The 17128-nt window shown below is 45.0% G+C and overlaps 2 protein-coding genes across 2 annotated transcripts in view; one reads left to right on the top strand and one right to left on the bottom strand.

The window, feature by feature from the left end:
• The first annotated feature begins 396 nt into the window (after nucleotides 1-396).
• FAM92B (family with sequence similarity 92 member B) lies at nucleotides 397-13260 on the top strand. Its single transcript, XM_015822018.1, has 9 exons — nucleotides 397-524; nucleotides 835-1069; nucleotides 1960-2028; nucleotides 3116-3217; nucleotides 7380-7385; nucleotides 8237-8341; nucleotides 10044-10157; nucleotides 11255-11359; nucleotides 12984-13260. The coding sequence occupies exons 1-9, from the start codon at nucleotides 505-507 to the stop codon at nucleotides 13110-13112; spliced, it is 885 nt and encodes a 294-aa protein (XP_015677504.1). The 5' UTR covers nucleotides 397-504; the 3' UTR covers nucleotides 13113-13260.
• The window catches only part of LOC107292884 (meckelin), a 15883-nt gene continuing 12003 nt past the window's right edge, over nucleotides 13249-17128 (bottom strand). Inside the window, exons 20-24 of the mRNA XM_015822010.1 lie at nucleotides 16817-16933; nucleotides 15470-15565; nucleotides 14678-14780; nucleotides 14392-14534; nucleotides 13249-13914 (exon numbers count right to left, since the gene is read on the bottom strand). Coding sequence (XP_015677496.1) covers nucleotides 13834-13914; nucleotides 14392-14534; nucleotides 14678-14780; nucleotides 15470-15565; nucleotides 16817-16933 — 540 coding nt within the window. The 3' untranslated portion in view covers nucleotides 13249-13833. The remainder of the gene's footprint in view (nucleotides 13915-14391; nucleotides 14535-14677; nucleotides 14781-15469; nucleotides 15566-16816; nucleotides 16934-17128) is intronic.

Genomic DNA, 17128 nt, shown 5'->3' on the forward strand with positions numbered 1-17128 from the left:
GATGATTTTCCCTAGTTGGGTCATGAAACATCCGCAAGAAAACCACCAAGCTCAGAGATCGTCAAGGACCCCTCGTTCCAACCCTGAGCTACAAATATTTATTGAAAACAACTCACTGCTCAACGCCGGAGGCCATCTAGAAGAAAACCCACAAAAGGGAACCAAGATGGAACTCCCCTACTGGTCAATAGCCGACAAAGTCAAGCAGAACTAAAAAAAACCCCAACCCCAGCAGGGTTAATCTCCAGGAGGTTGATCCACATGGTGCCAGACTGGCTTAAACAAACATTCAGTCCACCTCAGCTTCGTAAATTATCTGCTTTCAAGAATCTGTGATCCATGGAAACCAGGAAACCACTCCTTTTCCCTTGGGGAAATCTTTGTTGATGGGTTTCCATACCAACCAGGTCAGGAGCAGCACCTAAGGAGACAAGGGTGCAGCTCTCCGTTCACCGTGTTCACTGCTGGAAAGACTGCAGAGGCCGGCTAAGTTCCCGTGCAAACATGAATGTCATTCTTTTCAGGTATATGGGGGGGGGGGGTTACTCTAATTAGAAAGATTCCCTCTTGCAATCAGGGTTAAGCATTGCTTGTTGGAGAGATTCAGAATTTTCTGTGCAAGCAGGAAGATCTGAGGGTGGGAGGCTGAAGCTCTGGTGGAAGTCTCTGGGATGCCTTTATTACCGATGGGGACGATAGGTGATTGACATTGGCCCCACGGAGCTAAGAATGTAATTTCTAGAATTCGATTTTTTAATTTTTGAAAGAAATGGCTTCCTGTTTCAGAGGAACCCAAGTTAAAAAGGGAAATGACTTCTTGTTCCTCCGTTCCAGAGACACCCAAGTGCAGATCATGGAGAGCACAATTGCTAATGCCGAGAAATACTTCGGCAGCTTTTGCAGCCTGATGGCTGCTTATACCCGCAAGACTGCCAAACTTCGGGACAAGTCTGACGTTTTGGTGAAAAAGCTCATTGATTACGCCAACACGGAGAATCCTGAGCTGCGAACGACGGTGAAGACTTTTGCTGAGGATCTGGCCAAAGTGCAGGACTACAGACAAGCAGAGGTGAATTTGGTGATAGAAATCCCTTCTGTATGTCACACCCATGGACAACAGGTCTGAGCCCCTAAGGCAGGGGTCTTCAAGCTTGGCCCTTTTATGACTTGTGGACTTCAGCTCCCAGAATTCCTCAGCCAGGCACACGTGCCTGGCTGAGGAATTCTGGGAGTTGAAGTCCACAAGTCATAAAAGGGCCAAGTTTGAAGACCCCTGCCCTAAGGGAACATTCATCCTCTACAAAAATTGAAGGAAAGAATACGGACCAACATGGATATGACATGGGATGGAGGGATGTTGATTTATTTTAGGAGATGATGAAAGGGTTCCACTGATTTCTGCCTGTATGCTATTACTCCAAGTGTGCACCCTGTTTCCAAGAATGAGCAGACAGATATGGGGTGGATGATTACAAAGCCAACAACTGGGGTACAAAGGTTGTTATACCAGGAAGGTCAATGTAGATAAGAGAATTCTGCTAATCCCTGGTTTGTGATCTTCTCTTCCCTTCCTAGCCTTCTGGGAGTTGAAGTCCACCCATCTTAAAGTAGCCAAAGTTGAGCAATATGGCTCCAAACCTGGCAACTTTAAGACTTGTGGACTTCCAACTCCCAGAATTCCCCACCCAGCGTGGCTGGGGAATTCTGGGAGTCAAAGTCCACTTGTCTTAAAGTGGCCAGTGTTGAGCAATATGATTCTAGACAGTTCTGACCACGACTCCCAAAGTTCCCGCTAATTCTTGCCGTGACACATCTGGAGTGCAGCTGTTAAGTAGCAAGCTGCAGTGCAGAGAGGCTGTGAGCCAACTGCCGAGCCATTTCTTCAGCAGGACATCGCTCAGGAGTGTCCGCCGGTGGACAGCGACCTTTGAATAGTGGCCAAGGCAATTTCTCCTTTAGGTGGAGAGGCTGGAACAGAAGGTCGTGGAGCCCCTCAAGGTGTATGGCGTCCTCATCAAACAAGCCAAGGTAAGGAATTCACCTCTCTTTTTTTTAGCACCGAGCTGACAACAGCAGAACCACGGCCCAAATGGACAGCTGAGCTAGATGCATCGCTCAGGGCATTTCCCCTACCCTGCTTAATCAGAAGGTCTAGGGAGGGAGGGGTGATAGTGATGAAATGTCATCATTTCAATCTTCTGTCCATGAAGTCTTCACAGCTTTGGCCATCGATGCCAGATGGGAACTAAGCAGCTACACCTCTACTCTATGGGGGAAAGCTCCTGGTTTTCTCAATTGCCTACAAAGCAGATGGGCAACCTTTTGGGGTTGCCAAGCTGAAGGGCCACAACGGGTAGGACATAGCTGCAAAATGGGCACGACAACCTTATTTGCTGGTGTCACTTTAACTGGTGATAGCAGTTAGTTCAGTTTTCTGTCTAGGGAATATGTAAGTTCTTGATGCTCTCTGAGCTTGTTTTCTTGCAGATGTTTCATAACCCAACTAGGTAACATCATCAGTGATAGAAAGAGTGAGGTTTGTGGAGAGGAGGATGAGGAAGACTATGGGGTCCTTGGTGCTCTCTGAGTTTGGTTGTTTTGGGGCAGATGTTTCACTATCCAAACTAGGTAACATCATCAGGTCATGAAACATCTGCAAGAAAACAAGCAAGCTCAGAGAGCATAAAGGTCCCTGTGATCCTCCTGCTCCTCCTCCTCCTCCTCTCCACATACCCACTCCCTTCTGACACTGATGATGTCCCCTAGTTTGGGTAATGAAACATCTGCAAGAAAACAAGCGAGCTCAGAGAGCACCAAGGATGCCACAGTTCAATTCTGAGCCACAAATATTCTCGTCTCCCGGGTACTTTCCATTGACTTTGGCCCTACGCTCCAAACCACAGTTCCTTTCTTGCCATGGTTTTCTTCCCCACTTTTCTTGAATCAACTAGAGCTGCTTGAATTCACACAACTCAGCAAACTACAAAGCCTGGGCTTACAAACCAGGTTTGCCCAACATGTCAATCTGCAAAGACACTACTCAGGTATATAGAGCTGCATAAAATGTTTTCAGCTCTTTGGGGCCAAACAGATTTTTCTTCCTTGCCTTCGACAGGCCGAGATTAAAAAGTTCAGCAAAGCCCGGAAGAATGAAATAAAGCAGCTAGAGAAGCTGGAGAAAACCAGACAGAGGTCACCCTCCAATCAGCATATGATTGTATCCTTGGCTGAACATAACTGGGTCAATTTCTTCTTGGGCTTCTGCAAAACATGATGATGATGATGATGATGATGATGATGATGATGATGATGATGAACAATTTCAGTGTTTCTCAACCTTGACAGTTTGAAGATGTGTGGACTTCAGCTGGCTGGGGAATTCTGGGAGTTAAACTTGAGAAACACTGATTTATTTATTTATTTAAATTTATTTGCCACCTATCTCTCCATGGGGCTCTCTAGGCAGCTCCCAATAATGAAAAGGAAGAAAATGAAACAGAAACAGAAGTAAAATAATCAAACCCATAAAATAGGTAATAAAAAAGGAACATGCAAATAACACAGGTACTCCTTGACTTATTACAATTCCCTTAGTGACTGTTTTTCACACTTATGACTGATGCAGAATCGCAAAAGTCACGTGATCAAAATTCAGACACTTTGCAACTGGCTCATATTTATGACGGTTGAGTATCCTGGGTCACGTGATCCCCCTGACCTTCTGATAAGCAAAGTCAGTGGGGAAGCCGGATTCACTCAACAACCGTATTACTAACTTAACAAGTGCAGGGATTCACTGAACAACTGTGGCAAAGGAAGGTCGTAGAAGGGGGCAAAACTCACTTAACAAATGTCTCACTTAGCAACAGAAAATTCAGGCTCAATTATGGCCTGAAGGACTACCTGTACATCAAAAAGACGGAAGGATGGAGAACAGAGAGCGGGGAGGGGGGAGGTGGAGTTTGCCAATGATTCGGCAACCACCTCCAGTCCGGGAGTCTCCCATTAGGACCCCAGGCCAAAGGTAGCCCAGTCTCCCCAACACCCCACAATCAGTGGTGGGATTCAAACAGGTGAACAACCGGTTCTCTATGTGGATGCCGCTTCCAGAAATCCATTCTGGGCCTGGGCAACAAAAAATTAGCTACCGGTTCTGCTGAAGTGGTGCCAATTGGCTGAATCCCAACTACAATCCTACAGAAAAGCCCAATTTAATGGGTTTTGGGTTGTTGTTTTTTTGCCAAGGGAGGTTTGTGTTGCCAAAATGATTTCTTCCGAAAAACTATCCACAAAGCAACCGAAAGGATTGGAAACAGACGTGCTGGGGAAAAGGTCCCTCAACTGAGGAACACCAATAGACAATTAATTTCTCTCAATTGCTACCAGCAGCCCCGAGAGAAGCAAAGTGAGAAACCACAGGGACGTAGTTTAATACCCAGAGGTGCCAAACCTCCCTGCCCAGATGGACAAGCCATGGGTTGTAGTTTCTCATTTTTGCAAATGTTGTCAAGTGGGGACTTTTTCAATTCTGCTCCACGACTGAACTGGCCAAGTTAAGAATCTTTCCTAAGCTTCACACAACAGTGTCTTTTTCCAAACTGCTGGGGGTTTTTTTGTTTTTGTTTTTTTTGCTTGCAATGTTGCCTGGTGATTCAAATTTCATCCATCATTTCCTCTGCAGGAATATTTTGGTACCACATTTTCATAAATACATGCATTTTTTGCAACCTTTGAGATTACAATATATTATGTTGAACTGAGCAGCTATACTTTGAGGAAGTCTCAATCTGCACGTTCACTAAGTTTTGGATTTGCATTTTAATTTGAAATGCAAAATTAAATACATTTACATCCAGATGCAAATTAAATAATTCCCCCCCACTCCATGTTTATGTACATCACAGGGCTACAAAGCTAAAGCAAGAGATTAAAAATATGCTACAGGATCCTAGTTAAGTCAGATGCTTTTCCCTGTTCTAGATTTTAGCTGAGGAATAGGGTTATTAGGCTGAAATCAGGAAACCTTTGCATATATGCAGAAGGCACAGAAAGGTTTTTAAGCACACACACAAAAAAGAGAGAGAACTTCAACCCCTCCCAAATACTAGCTGTTTTCGTAACCTCTATCTCCAAGCGTGTTTTTTGCAAAGCCAGTCAAATGCTCCTTCTTCACCTTCAGAGAGATAAAAACCTTAAGATTTTCCTGCAAATTCCTTGGGGCCTGGGATTGTCATCAAAACAGCTTCTTAGCATGCACACCTTTAAAATGCCAGCGAGAATGGCAGTCACCTTCTTTTCATGAAATATTAAACCTACCGGGTGGGGGGGGGATAAGATCTTGCTGGGGAAAGACACCACAGGATAATCCTGAGAGATTAAAAACATTTTTTTTAATCACACTTCTTCCTGCAGATATTTTAAGCAGGAATTTGAAGAACCAAATGCCTGCACAGAGAGAGAGAGAGAGAGAGAGAGAGAGAGAGAGAGAGAGAGAGAGAGAGAGAGAGAGAGANGAGGGAGAGGGAGAGGGAGAGGGAGAGGGAGAGAGGGAGAGAGAGACCCTAAAACGAAAGGTAGCAGCTCTGAAGAGCAAATCCTTTGGGAAAACCTTTCAGAGGGGGGCAGAGCAGGCCGAGCAGCTGTAGGAGCTAATTTGGGGTTAGCTGTGAAGATACCAGATTAGAAACCAGGAGGTGGTGAATTCTGTTTCTCCTCTGGGCAGGGAAGGCAGGTGGTTAACTTTGGGGCCAGCCCCTCGCTCTCAACCCAACACACCTCAACAATTCAACACCTGCTTGTTGTGGGGAAAACAGGAGGAGAGAGTATTAGGCATGTCTTGAGTTGTACAAAATAAAGGTGGGACATGAATTAAGTAATAACACCAGGGAAAGGGAGAAAGACACCTGGAGACCGGTAGAACAGCGAGGTAGACCAATGGTGGCATGGATCATCCATCATTGTTGGATGGGAAAAGGAGCAAACACCTGATAAACCAACATGTTCTCTTTTGCTAGGGCCAGTCTAGCAGCTTGGTGAGACAGACCAGGAATGGATTCAACTGGAAGACATGAATTCTATTTGACTGAGATTTATTGACTGTTTTCCAGCCTTGTCAACTTTAAGAAGTGGGGACCACAACTCCCAGAATTCCCCAGCCAGCTTGGTCCTCACATTTTAAAGCTGATGAAGTTGGGAAGCACCAGGTTATAATAGGGGGATCTTGCAAGTCCTTCCTTCCTTCCTTCCTTCCTTCCTTCCTTCCTTCCCCCCCAGGGGCAGGGGGGAACCAACTCAGAATCTCTTCCTGTCTCCTTTCCTTGAGCTTGTTTCTTTTGCCTCATGGTTGTCTAGTATATTCTGGATGCCTTCTTGGTCATCTCTCTGGCATCTTCACCATCATATTCTCAGGAGCAGGGGAAACAACCTCCTTCCCTCCCATCCTCACAGATCCTGGAATGCAGATGCCAACTTGTTGGCCACGTCTCTTTTGGCCCCTTCCTCCCTCCACAGAGGAGCAGTTCAGTTTGGTCTTCAGGATCAAAATCTGGTGCCCATAATTCTAAAAGGCCAGGCAAGGAGCATCCAGCATTTCTAGGTTATCAGAGAAGGCTTGGAGCATGGGCTTTGAATCTGCTCGCTCTGGGATTCATTCCCATGTTTTGACACAGTCTGCAGACAGCCAGATGGAGACACACGCCCACACAATTACAGCTCCTCACTTCCTTTCTTCCAAATGTGGTTATGCGTTCCTTTCACCAAATGTTTTCTCTCTCCAAGCGATGCAAACAGTCAACCTGGGCATCTCCGAGACTATTCTTCAGGGTCTAAATGACCCAGCTGGGCTCCAACCTTCAGATTATCGTTGATCAGATGACCAAACTCCTTCTTTTGCCTCCCCCAGCCCAGAAATATCTCCTCCTGCTGTTTCTCCACCCAAGCTCAACAGGCAAATCTTCCTAAGGGCTCTGTGACTGATTCATGGACAGGGCTGCCCCCTCGTGTTGAAGCTACCGAATGCCCGAGCTCTCTGTAGCTTCTCTTTGCTTGATAAATGTAAGTTTTAGTTCAGAGAGACTAGACACGGGTCCAAAGGCAATGTTACCTAAAGAAGGAACTTGGAAGAGCACTACTAGACCTCTTTCTGATCTATTGTTCCTTCCTCTCCTCCCAGATCAGAGTGATGAGCTATCTGAAAGAACCAGCACATTGCAAAGTATGATGTATGATTTTGTTCTAAAGAAACCATTTATTTTAGCCATGGCTTAGCCCAGCCTTGTAAGACTGACTCCACCGCAGCCAGAACTGCTACTGTGAAAAAAGCTTCAATACTCAAATGTTCTGTTTCCTATCCAGTGTTTTGCCTTGACTATCATCTTCAGTCACAGGTAAGAGGTTTCTCTCCTTGTAGAAGACCACCAAAGACCCAACAGTATTGTTAAAAGAAAGACCCAGGTGAGAATCCCCCGATACAAGAGCCGTTCTCCAGAATAAATGTCTGCTACTGGATACAGTGTTCAAGAAGGCGACATCCACAAGAAAAGTTCAGAGATTTCTTTTTGAAAATACTTTTTTCCAATAAGAAGAAACATCCAAAGACCACCTAATAAGGCAGATTATTCTTCCCTAACTTTAAGCCCCTTTTAGATATGGGAATTTTCAATTACTATAATTTCCAGACAGAACTTCTAGAGGGCTACCAGGCTGGAGAAGGCTTGGCCAAAAGACACCTCAAGATACTAAGTCTCAGATTCAAATCAGTCCATGAAAAGCATTTGCCTTTCTTTCAGGAACTAAATCAAAGTAGTTGAGCTGTGCTCCCACACAGTATGTCTTCTGCACATTTTCCCCAGATGTTGTATGAGGGCCCAGGAGAATTGTCCCATCTGATACTTTCTATCATCCATGTAAGTTCATGAGCTCAGGAGGAGATACAGCTGAGTTGATCCACAACTGCTTCCCTATATGATGTGATGAAGTTCCTTATGAAGCCCTCACAAGGCCTGGCTGTTGGATGTCTTCAGAAAGAAGATCAAGCTTTTGCCCCATCGCAAAAAAGAGAGCTCTTGAGATGCTTCCTTGTACCAAATTAGCTACTTGTATCTAGATAGATACTAGGAAAAGATGCTCCTTTTCCCTCTTGCTCAGTACCATTGATAGGGAAGGTGGTGCTGATGTGATGCACCTTCCCTGGGTTCCGGGAAACCATCTCATCCATGTTCCATCCCTTTTTGGCTAGGTTGAGTCTCAAGCACACAAAGCTTCGGTGGACGCAAGCCGGACCACTCAGCAGCTTGAAGAGACCGTAGATGAGTTCCAGAAGCAGAAGTTAAAAGATATCCAGGTAATCTGTTTAGCAGCTGCTTCAAAAGCTTTTAAGACTCTTAATTATTTGTGCGGTTGCTGGAGACTAAGATCCCAAACTTTTCCAAATTAAAACATGCACGGGGCTGGGTACAACCTTGTGAGAATGCACAATATAAACACATAGAGCAACAAAGAGAGTATTTTTTTTTAAATAGACCCATTGTCAGCGCTGCTAATATTGAATATTCTTGCTTTGACAAAATATGCAGAACTGTCTGGTACTTTTAGAGTTAATTCAGATGAGAATGAGAGAGGAGAGAAAAGCCCACAGAAGGGAACAGAAGTGAATCTTTGCCCTCCAGGTTAATTGGAAGATGTGAATCATGACCCCAAAATAGGGGAGGGGAAATGCCTGGAATGTTATGTGCAAAGGAAGGGAAATTCAGATCTTGGCATTCTCCATGCCGTGCTGACACTCCTCTACACTAATAAAGGCTTTTTAGGTTAAACCATGCCTGAAAGTTCTTTGAAGTGTTTCATTAGTCAGACACATGACACCCATCATAGCTGTATCTCAGAATTGCAACCTACATCAAGCAAACAGCCCAAGAGGAATCTTATTTGCTGAAAATTATCACCATTTTTATTTTTTTTTAAATTTCTTGATTAAGAGTGCCCAACTCCAAAATTACTCTGGGCAGCTTATAAAACATCAAATATTGCATTTTATTGTCTTCTGCACAGGATTAGAATGGAACATCATATAACGCAACAAAAACAGCACAATAGACCACTGTGTGAGGTCTCACATAAAAACTGAGAAAAACCCATATTGCGATAAGTAACCCGAATGTATTGACCTAATCATATTGCAACACTTGATTATTACTGGATTTGATTATTGCTGGAAAAAATGAATAAAACATTCAATATTTGGTTTCAGTTCTTTTCACCAACAGGAAGTTAGTGCAGCTGCTAAAGGAAACGAGGTCTTGTCAATTTGCAACTTAGAAATTGAAAAGGAAAGATGAACATTTGAAAAGAAATATACCCGTGTTCTCTATCAGATTGTTGTATGAGAGAGAGAGAGAGAGAGAGGAAGAAAGAGAGAGAAAAGAGAGAAGAAAGACGAAGGAAGGAAGGAAGGAAAGAAGGAAGGAAGGAAGGAAGGAGAGGGAGGGAGGGAGGGAGGGAGGAGAAAGAGCAGGCGGAGGAAAGAAAAGGTGAGAGGGAGAAGGAGGAGGACTGTGGGGTCTTTGGTTCTCCCTGCGCTTGGTTGGTTTCTTGCAGACATTTCATGACCCAACTAGATAACATCATCAGTGCTAGTAAGGAGTGGGATTTGCAGAAAGGAGGAGGGAGGAAGGAAGGAAGGAAGGAGGGAGGGAGGGAGGGAGGGAGGGAAGGAAGGAAGGAAGGAAGCTTTATATTTTTCTGCAATTGGCTTCCTCTGTTTTCAGTCTGTTATTTTGACCTTGCGATTACAGGAGCATTAAGCTAGAACAGGTTATATTCCATTACAGAGCAGTCATGTGGAATTTTCAATTTCCTATCAAGCCCATCACACTCCGAACTTTAGGAGGAAAAATGCACTTCCAAAATGACTTATTCAGATCAGTTCTGGTGAAGATAAGAAAACGGATACTTCCAAATATGCCAGCCGTTTGTTTACGAAAGAAACTGTTAGGGGAATTAAAATCAGGACTCACCCTTTGCTGCACTGTTTCTTTACCTTACAGAAGATCTTCTTAGATTTCATCGGCATTGAGATGGTGTTCCATGCAAAAGCTCTGGAGGTTTATTCCCAAGCATTCCAAACTCTGGAAAACTACGATGCGGAGAAAGATTTGGAGGTACCAAGTGATGGGGAAAGACAGAGGCTCAGTTGTGCTGCTTTGTGGGCCTGGGTGTCAGTCCTGCAACAGCACAAAGGTGCCTGCTAAGCTTCCCTTGCCAATATTTGCACAAAAGGAAGCCAAACATTCTGGTTTACATTGATCCTGGTTGGGATTTAAAAACAAAAAACAGTACAGGTAAGTCCTCGACTTACAACAGTTCAAAGTGACCGTTCAAAGTTACAAAGGCACTGAAAAAGTGACTTATGACTGTTTTTCACACTTATGACTTCTTCAGCATCCCTGTGGTCAAGTAATCAAAATTCAGATGCCTGGCAACTGACTCATATTTATGACGGTCGCTGTGTCCCGGGGTCACGTGATCCCCTTTTATGACATTCTGACAAATCAGGACATTGGAGGAAGCCAGATTTACTTAACGATGTGTGACTAACTTAACAGCTGCAAGGCAAAAATCATTTAACAAATGTCCCACTTAACGACAGAAAATATGGACTCAATTGTGGTTGTAAGTCGAGGACTACTGTATGTGGCACCTCTCTAAGAAGATCAGGGGGGTGTATAAAGGCAGATCCCCCCTCATTTTATCTTCAGAAGAACCTAGGAGAGACCTTGAGTGCTTGATCCAAAGTCACCCAGTGGCTCCTTGAAATTAGACCATAGCATCATAGGACTGGAAGGGGTCTCGGTGGTCTTCTACTCCTACCCTCTGCTCAAGCAGGAGACTTTATAGTTATATAGGTTCAAGCGTGTAGTCAATACAGCCAAACTATTAACCTCTACTGGGTGTTTTTTTAACCTTTTATGAACTTCCCAACATATAGATCAGGGCTCTTCAAACTTGGCCCTTTTATGACTTGTGGACTTCAACTCCCAGAATTCCTCAGCCAGCATTCTGGGAGTTGAAGTCCACAAGTCATAAAAGGGCCAAGTTTGAAGAGCCCTGATATAGATCAATGTTTCCCAACCGTGGCCACTCTTAAGTTAGGTGGACTTCAACTCCCAGAATTCCCCAGCCAGTTGGAGGGAACAGTGGGACTGAGCCCTCCAACAGGTCAGCTGGTCTCCTCAAAATGCGATTCTTGCCTCCACAGGATTTCAGAGCAAAAATACAACTTGCTTCCGGAAGGTTCCCCGACTCAAAGCCAGCCACCGCCACCAACCCAGTCTCCAGCCTTCCATGGTCCACGGGAGCACAGGTGAGGAAAAACCTGGCTTAGATGAGGAAGGACTATGGGGAGAGAAAATCCCCAGGAAAGGGCAGACGGACGCATTTTGACATTCAAAGGACAATAAACCAAGAGAGGTTCAAGAAGACTAGTTATTGTGTAGGTAGAGCCTACACACGCTGCCCGGTTCTGTGGGTCACAGGGAAGAAACCCAGAGGGCCAAAATAAACCATGGAAGAAAAGGAGTCAACCATCACCCCAAAGGGCAAGGAACAAGAGCCAGAGCCAGGAAACAAACCATCATCAACAATCTTAGGTTCCACCAAGAAATGCAATCCAAAGAATGAAGAGAGCAGCTCCTATATATGTTTGCTTGGAGCTGGTTTTGGTCTCCGCCCAGCCCCAGCTGCTGCCCTTCAAAGGCCAACTGGCAGGAAGGCCTACTTGGGAGCCCATTGCCTGCTCTTGAGTAGACCCAGAAGAGCCTTTCCTTGCAGCCCAGGCCCCGGAAACTAGCAATTAAAGCTTTCAAGCCAGAACTGCCCCATCCAGATCAAGGGTGGGGTTGGGGTGAGGCTAGTGAAGAAAAATACTTTTGGATTTTTAATTCACTCCGATTCAATTTGGCGGAAGGAATCTTTAGTTTTTCTTTGAAACTCAGTGTGACTCCCCACTCCATGAGATCCCAAGAGAAGCCCTCCTGAGGGGGCTTTTCCTTGGGGGTCTTTTTCCACAGGTGGGGAGGGGGGGAAAGTGGGACTGTTTCACAGCAGTGGGAAGTGGTGCCCGTTGGAAAGCTTCTCCGATGACACCTGAACTCCGAACCTCCACCAAGACAAACCCCAAAGGGGTCCTCAGGGACCAAGAGTGAGGCAGAGCAACAGGCCCCTTTCCCACCGGAGAAGGAAACACCTGAAAAATGGCGGGATTTTAACTTCAGCAACAGCCCAGACTTTGATTTGTGGTTGAGCGAGTGGGCCTGGACCCAAGGTTACAAAAACCAGGTTGTGGGTGGAGGAAAAGAGGCCCCATTTGAGATCTAAGATGGTGGCTTCAAGTCAAGGAGGCAAGTACAGCCAGTCCTCGACTTACAACAGTTCATTTAGTGACCGTTCAAAGTTATGACAGCACTGAAAAAAGCGACTTATGACTGTTTTTTCACACTGACAACCGTTGCAGCATCCCCAGGGTTGCATGATCAAAATTCAGATGCTTGGCAGCTGACTCATATATATGACGGTTGCAGTGTCCCTGGGGGGGGGGTCACGTGATCTCCTTTTGTGACCTCTGACCAGCAAAGTCAATGGGGAAGACAGATTCACTTAATGACCTGGTTACTAACAACTGCAATGGTTTACTTAACAACTGTGGCCAGAAAGGTCGTAAAATGGGGCAAAACAAACGTGTCACTTAACGACATCAATTTTGGGCTCAATTGTGGCCATAGATCAAGGACTCCCTGTATTGCAGGTCAGGAAGCTGACCTCCTGGGGTGATGGAGATACCCAAAACAGCTGTTGACCAACACGGGGTGCCCATAAGATGATGTGTTTGGGGGGGCAGGAATGGCTCCCACGGCCTTGGTGCTGATCATTACAGCAATCGTGGCTTGTGGTCACATAATGCCACTATGGTTCTCTTTGTCCATCTCTAGAGTGTCCCCAGCACGCTCCAGAAACTGACATTTGTGGAGACTGAAGAAGGATCTGAAGAAGAGCAGGCCCAAGAGTTCAGCACCAGTCAGCACCCCCAGATCTGGCAGGTGGCCAGCAGGACCCCCTGATGAATTTCTCCATTCGTGAATTTAGACTTTTTTTTTTGTTCCTCAGCCAACTTTCTTTGCCCCTTTAGGTTTTCCTCCAACTCAATACCATCTCTGTGTTCTGCACCCCCAAACCTGCATCACAATAAAGCCTTTGTTTTCAAGTGCATCCTTTTATTTTCATTTGGGAAATGTACATGGAGGTCACACTTTCAAAAGCTGGTTTTCATACATGTAAGATAGGGGTTTGCAAGCATGCAGGTTTCTAGTCCACTATAGAGCAGGGGTCTCCAAACTGACTTGTGAACTTCAACTCCCAGAATTCCCCAGCCAGCATAACAGCAGTTCAGTCATAAATCATAAAAGTCATAAATCACATTTTTAGTGCCGTTGTAACTTGGAACAGTCACTAAACAGACAGTTGTAATTTGAGGATTCCCTATAATTCTACAGGGAACGTGCTGGGCCTACAATCGGAAGCACATGGCCATCCAAACTTGCAAGCAGAGGCATCAAGTCTTTGAGGGCCCGGGGGGGGGGGAATATACTCCCCCCCACACACATTCTTTCACATGCTTTGTTTGAATGAGAATCCCAGAAATAAGAACCATTCAGACATTTTTCTTCCCTAAAAGATGAAATTTCCCAGGCTGAGAAGTCTGGGATTCTTTCCAAGCACATCGGCAGCCTGGCCCAGCAGGGTCTTCTTCTCTTCCCACGTGGAAGGGCTTGGTGGTGGCTCTCAGATCAGGAACTGTTTTTCCACCAAGGTCTTCTCTGCTAGATTTCGCCTTCCGAGCGTGTCACGCGCCACTTGCACAAGCTGAAACACAGACGGGCCTCCGTTTGTCCTCAATGCAGCAGACCCTCGTCTTCCCTCTCTCCAAGATGGTCAGGAAAAAGCCGATTAAGTCTCGACGAGAACCACCTCGCTAGACTGCTGGCCCTGTTTACCGAGTGCCATGCTAAGCTGGGGTTGGCAGCTCTGTGTCAGTGGGCACGGCTGGCTGGGATGCGTGCCGACTGCACATAAAATCATCTCACAGCTTCCTCAATTCACACATGTCATTTCAGGCCAGATTGCCAGATTCAATCTCACATCTTATTGAAGCCCTTAACACTCCCGGGAGTTGCATTATCACTCACACACACATGGTATTGCAGCTGATCTTCCGATGAATTAAAAGCAAACTTTGGGGGGGCAAACCTTATCTTCCTCATGCTACATCATGTGTAATTTTAAGAAAACAAAGAGAAATGGAATTTTCCTACTATTTCCTCTCTATCTAGAAACTTTTACCTTCTGCACAGCAAAGGTAACAACCGCTGAGAGCACAAAATTCTGTGCCCCCAAATCCACAGCGCAGAACAGGAGGGTTTCAAAGAGAAGGAGCAATAATTCGTGGCCATAGAAGAGCGTCCGGCTGAACAATGCACCGTCATCTGAAGGAGAAAGTCACCAGAGCCAAGGTCAGACTGTCATGGAGGATAATTCTGAGGGTTCAACCTCACTTCCAGGTACAGCCTGAATCGTGGGAGCCAGCGCTTAAGAGCTAGATCCCCATAGGAAGACGCATGGTGGGTACCGTTATAGAGAATCGAGAGGTCTCCCGGCTCCTGAAATTCCAGGTCCATGACCCTCTCCGAGAAAAACTTGTCCTTCACTATGTAGTCCACATCTTTATATCTCTAAAAGGTGGGGACAGAATGAGAAGTGGTTAGAGAAAGGAGCGATTAAAAGGGAAACGGTCCTAGAGAGAGAACAGCTTATTCAGAGTAGACATAATAAGAGCTGTTATATTATGCTTCATTGCACATCAACCAGATGTTTAGATTGGATTTGGCATTTATCCACCCACTGAGTCCTTCCCAAGGATCTGGGATTGGGAGATGTGGTTGTTTGATGGGTTTAAAGGTCTCCCCAGGGGATGTAACATTCCACGTCAAGCTGCCTTTTGCAACTGACTGATGGTGATTTTGTCAATTATTTGGTCAATATGATTATTATTATTCCTTTCTTCTTCCTCAAGGATGTTTCAAAAAGAGTTTGATTCTTCTGGAGTGGGTGGCCGTGATAAATGGGACAAATTAAATTAATAAAATGAACTCTAATACATTTTTAAAAAAAGAATAGAGTTTTGGTGACAAAGAGAATGATAATAAAGTAAAATTCCAACTGGCTGTAACAGGGCAGTTTGCACAATGTCTTTGACACACCTAAGAATCCCGTTGACCATCTTTGGCATCTGTTGACCTGGACTTGACAATGTTCTCCTCAAACCATAGTTAGAGCTCTTTTCTGGCTGCTCAGCTCCAGAGAGCGACAGAGCGAGCAAAGTCCCTGGAAGGAGTTTAGCCAAATGTGGCTGAAGACTCACGTGTTCCAAGAAGGACACCAGGAACCAATTCAGCGCATGGTAGCCTTTCAGCCTCAGCTCGTGAAGATCAGGGCGACTTTGGAGTCCTCTCTGATGCTGCAAGGAGAACATTCATGGACTTTAAAAGTTCAAACCTGCCCCCTGGTAGGCACCGGTGAAAAGGAGGGGGGAAAATGGATTTATTTTACTTGGATCTTCCCTTCGGCAGGAGAAATGTCAGTTCAATTTTCACCTGCCTGTGCTCCAGCTGCAGAGGGAGTTTTCAATTAGAGTTTGAAGTAAAAAGTGAGAAAATAGGATGGCTACACTCAGCCACTGTTCCTTGAAGGAGCTAAACTCAGAAAGTTCAACCAGGGTTCACTTCTAAGAAATAAAAAAAATAACATGGTTTCGTGACACCCAATGAGCTAGATAGATTTATAGGAGCATTTGTTCCCCTGGTCAGCTACTCAAGCTTCAAGAGGTCCTCTTAGGCCACAAACTCTCTGCCACAATAAATCCAGTGTTAAATGCTTCTTTGTTCAGTTGGGAATTGCTATTTTTCTCTCTGATCACCCTTGACAAAAAACATGCCCAAGATTTTTGGCACTTTTTATCATTTTTCTCAGTGGTCTCAGGATCTTTTCATAGCTCTAACTTTCAGCAGTCCCCACCACTGAATGAGGGTGAATGGAGGCATTTCAGAGCTACTGTGCCTTTAGGTAGAAGCTTCCTACTTATTGTTTCAGGCTAGCTGCTCCCTCACCTAAACATGAATAAGTGATTGCTAATTAGCACTACTCTCCCCAGAAGTGCGTCAGAACTGCTTTTGCAACAATTTTGTTTAATATGAAGTATTACAAAGAAGCAGCTTCTAGTCCATATGGTATGGGGTTCGCTTCTAAGCTAAGTTTGAAAGACTCGCTGGCCCTCAGAGATAAAAGGATTATGAGTTCACCAGCACGAGAAAATGTGTGTCATTGCATCATAATGTTTGCGTCTTATGTCCAGGCATAAAACCATGGGCATAACAAAAGGCAGGTGATGTCACAATATTGCAATTCATGTTTCATTAGTGGCATCCACAGCTTCCCCTTGCAGATAGCCAAGGAGAAAAATGTTTTATGTTTCAAGACAGATTTTGTGCACTCAAACAATGTTCACTGGGAATTTCTCGGCCTTTTGGCTAAGATCAACTGTGTGGAATTCCTGCCCCCTCATCTCTGGAGGGTGGCATAGAAGGAAACGGGCCTTATGAGATGGATCACTGAGTCTCTCTGCTGTGAAGGATAGCTAAATCATTCTTAAGGATGCTTGTGCAGCGTTTCTGAAAAGCAATCAAGAAGAAAACATTGCAAGATCTGCTACCTCTGTTAATGAGAGGAGGATTCGGTCATAGAAGGTCCGAGTCCGGTCAGTGAGAAGCACCTCGAAGGTCTGCACCTCAGAGTTAGCCTCCAAACCCCTCAGGGGACAAAGATTGTCCTGGGAAGAAAACCAACAGGAAGGGAAAAGTTACAGTGGAAACACATGAATACAGTAAAGATTTCTATATTTACCATTTCTCTAGTCCTCGCTTCAATTTTGCAGATTTAAATTATGGGACTCTTAAGTTGGAAAATTTTGCTCAGTGAAAGAATCCAGATTAAAGTATCCATAAGAACTGGCTGTTTAGCCTTG

The sequence above is a fragment of the Protobothrops mucrosquamatus genome, unplaced genomic scaffold (assembly GCF_001527695.2).
Source record: "Protobothrops mucrosquamatus isolate PMUCROS unplaced genomic scaffold, P.Mucros_1.0 scaffold1445, whole genome shotgun sequence".
Taxonomy (NCBI): domain Eukaryota; kingdom Metazoa; phylum Chordata; class Lepidosauria; order Squamata; family Viperidae; genus Protobothrops; species Protobothrops mucrosquamatus.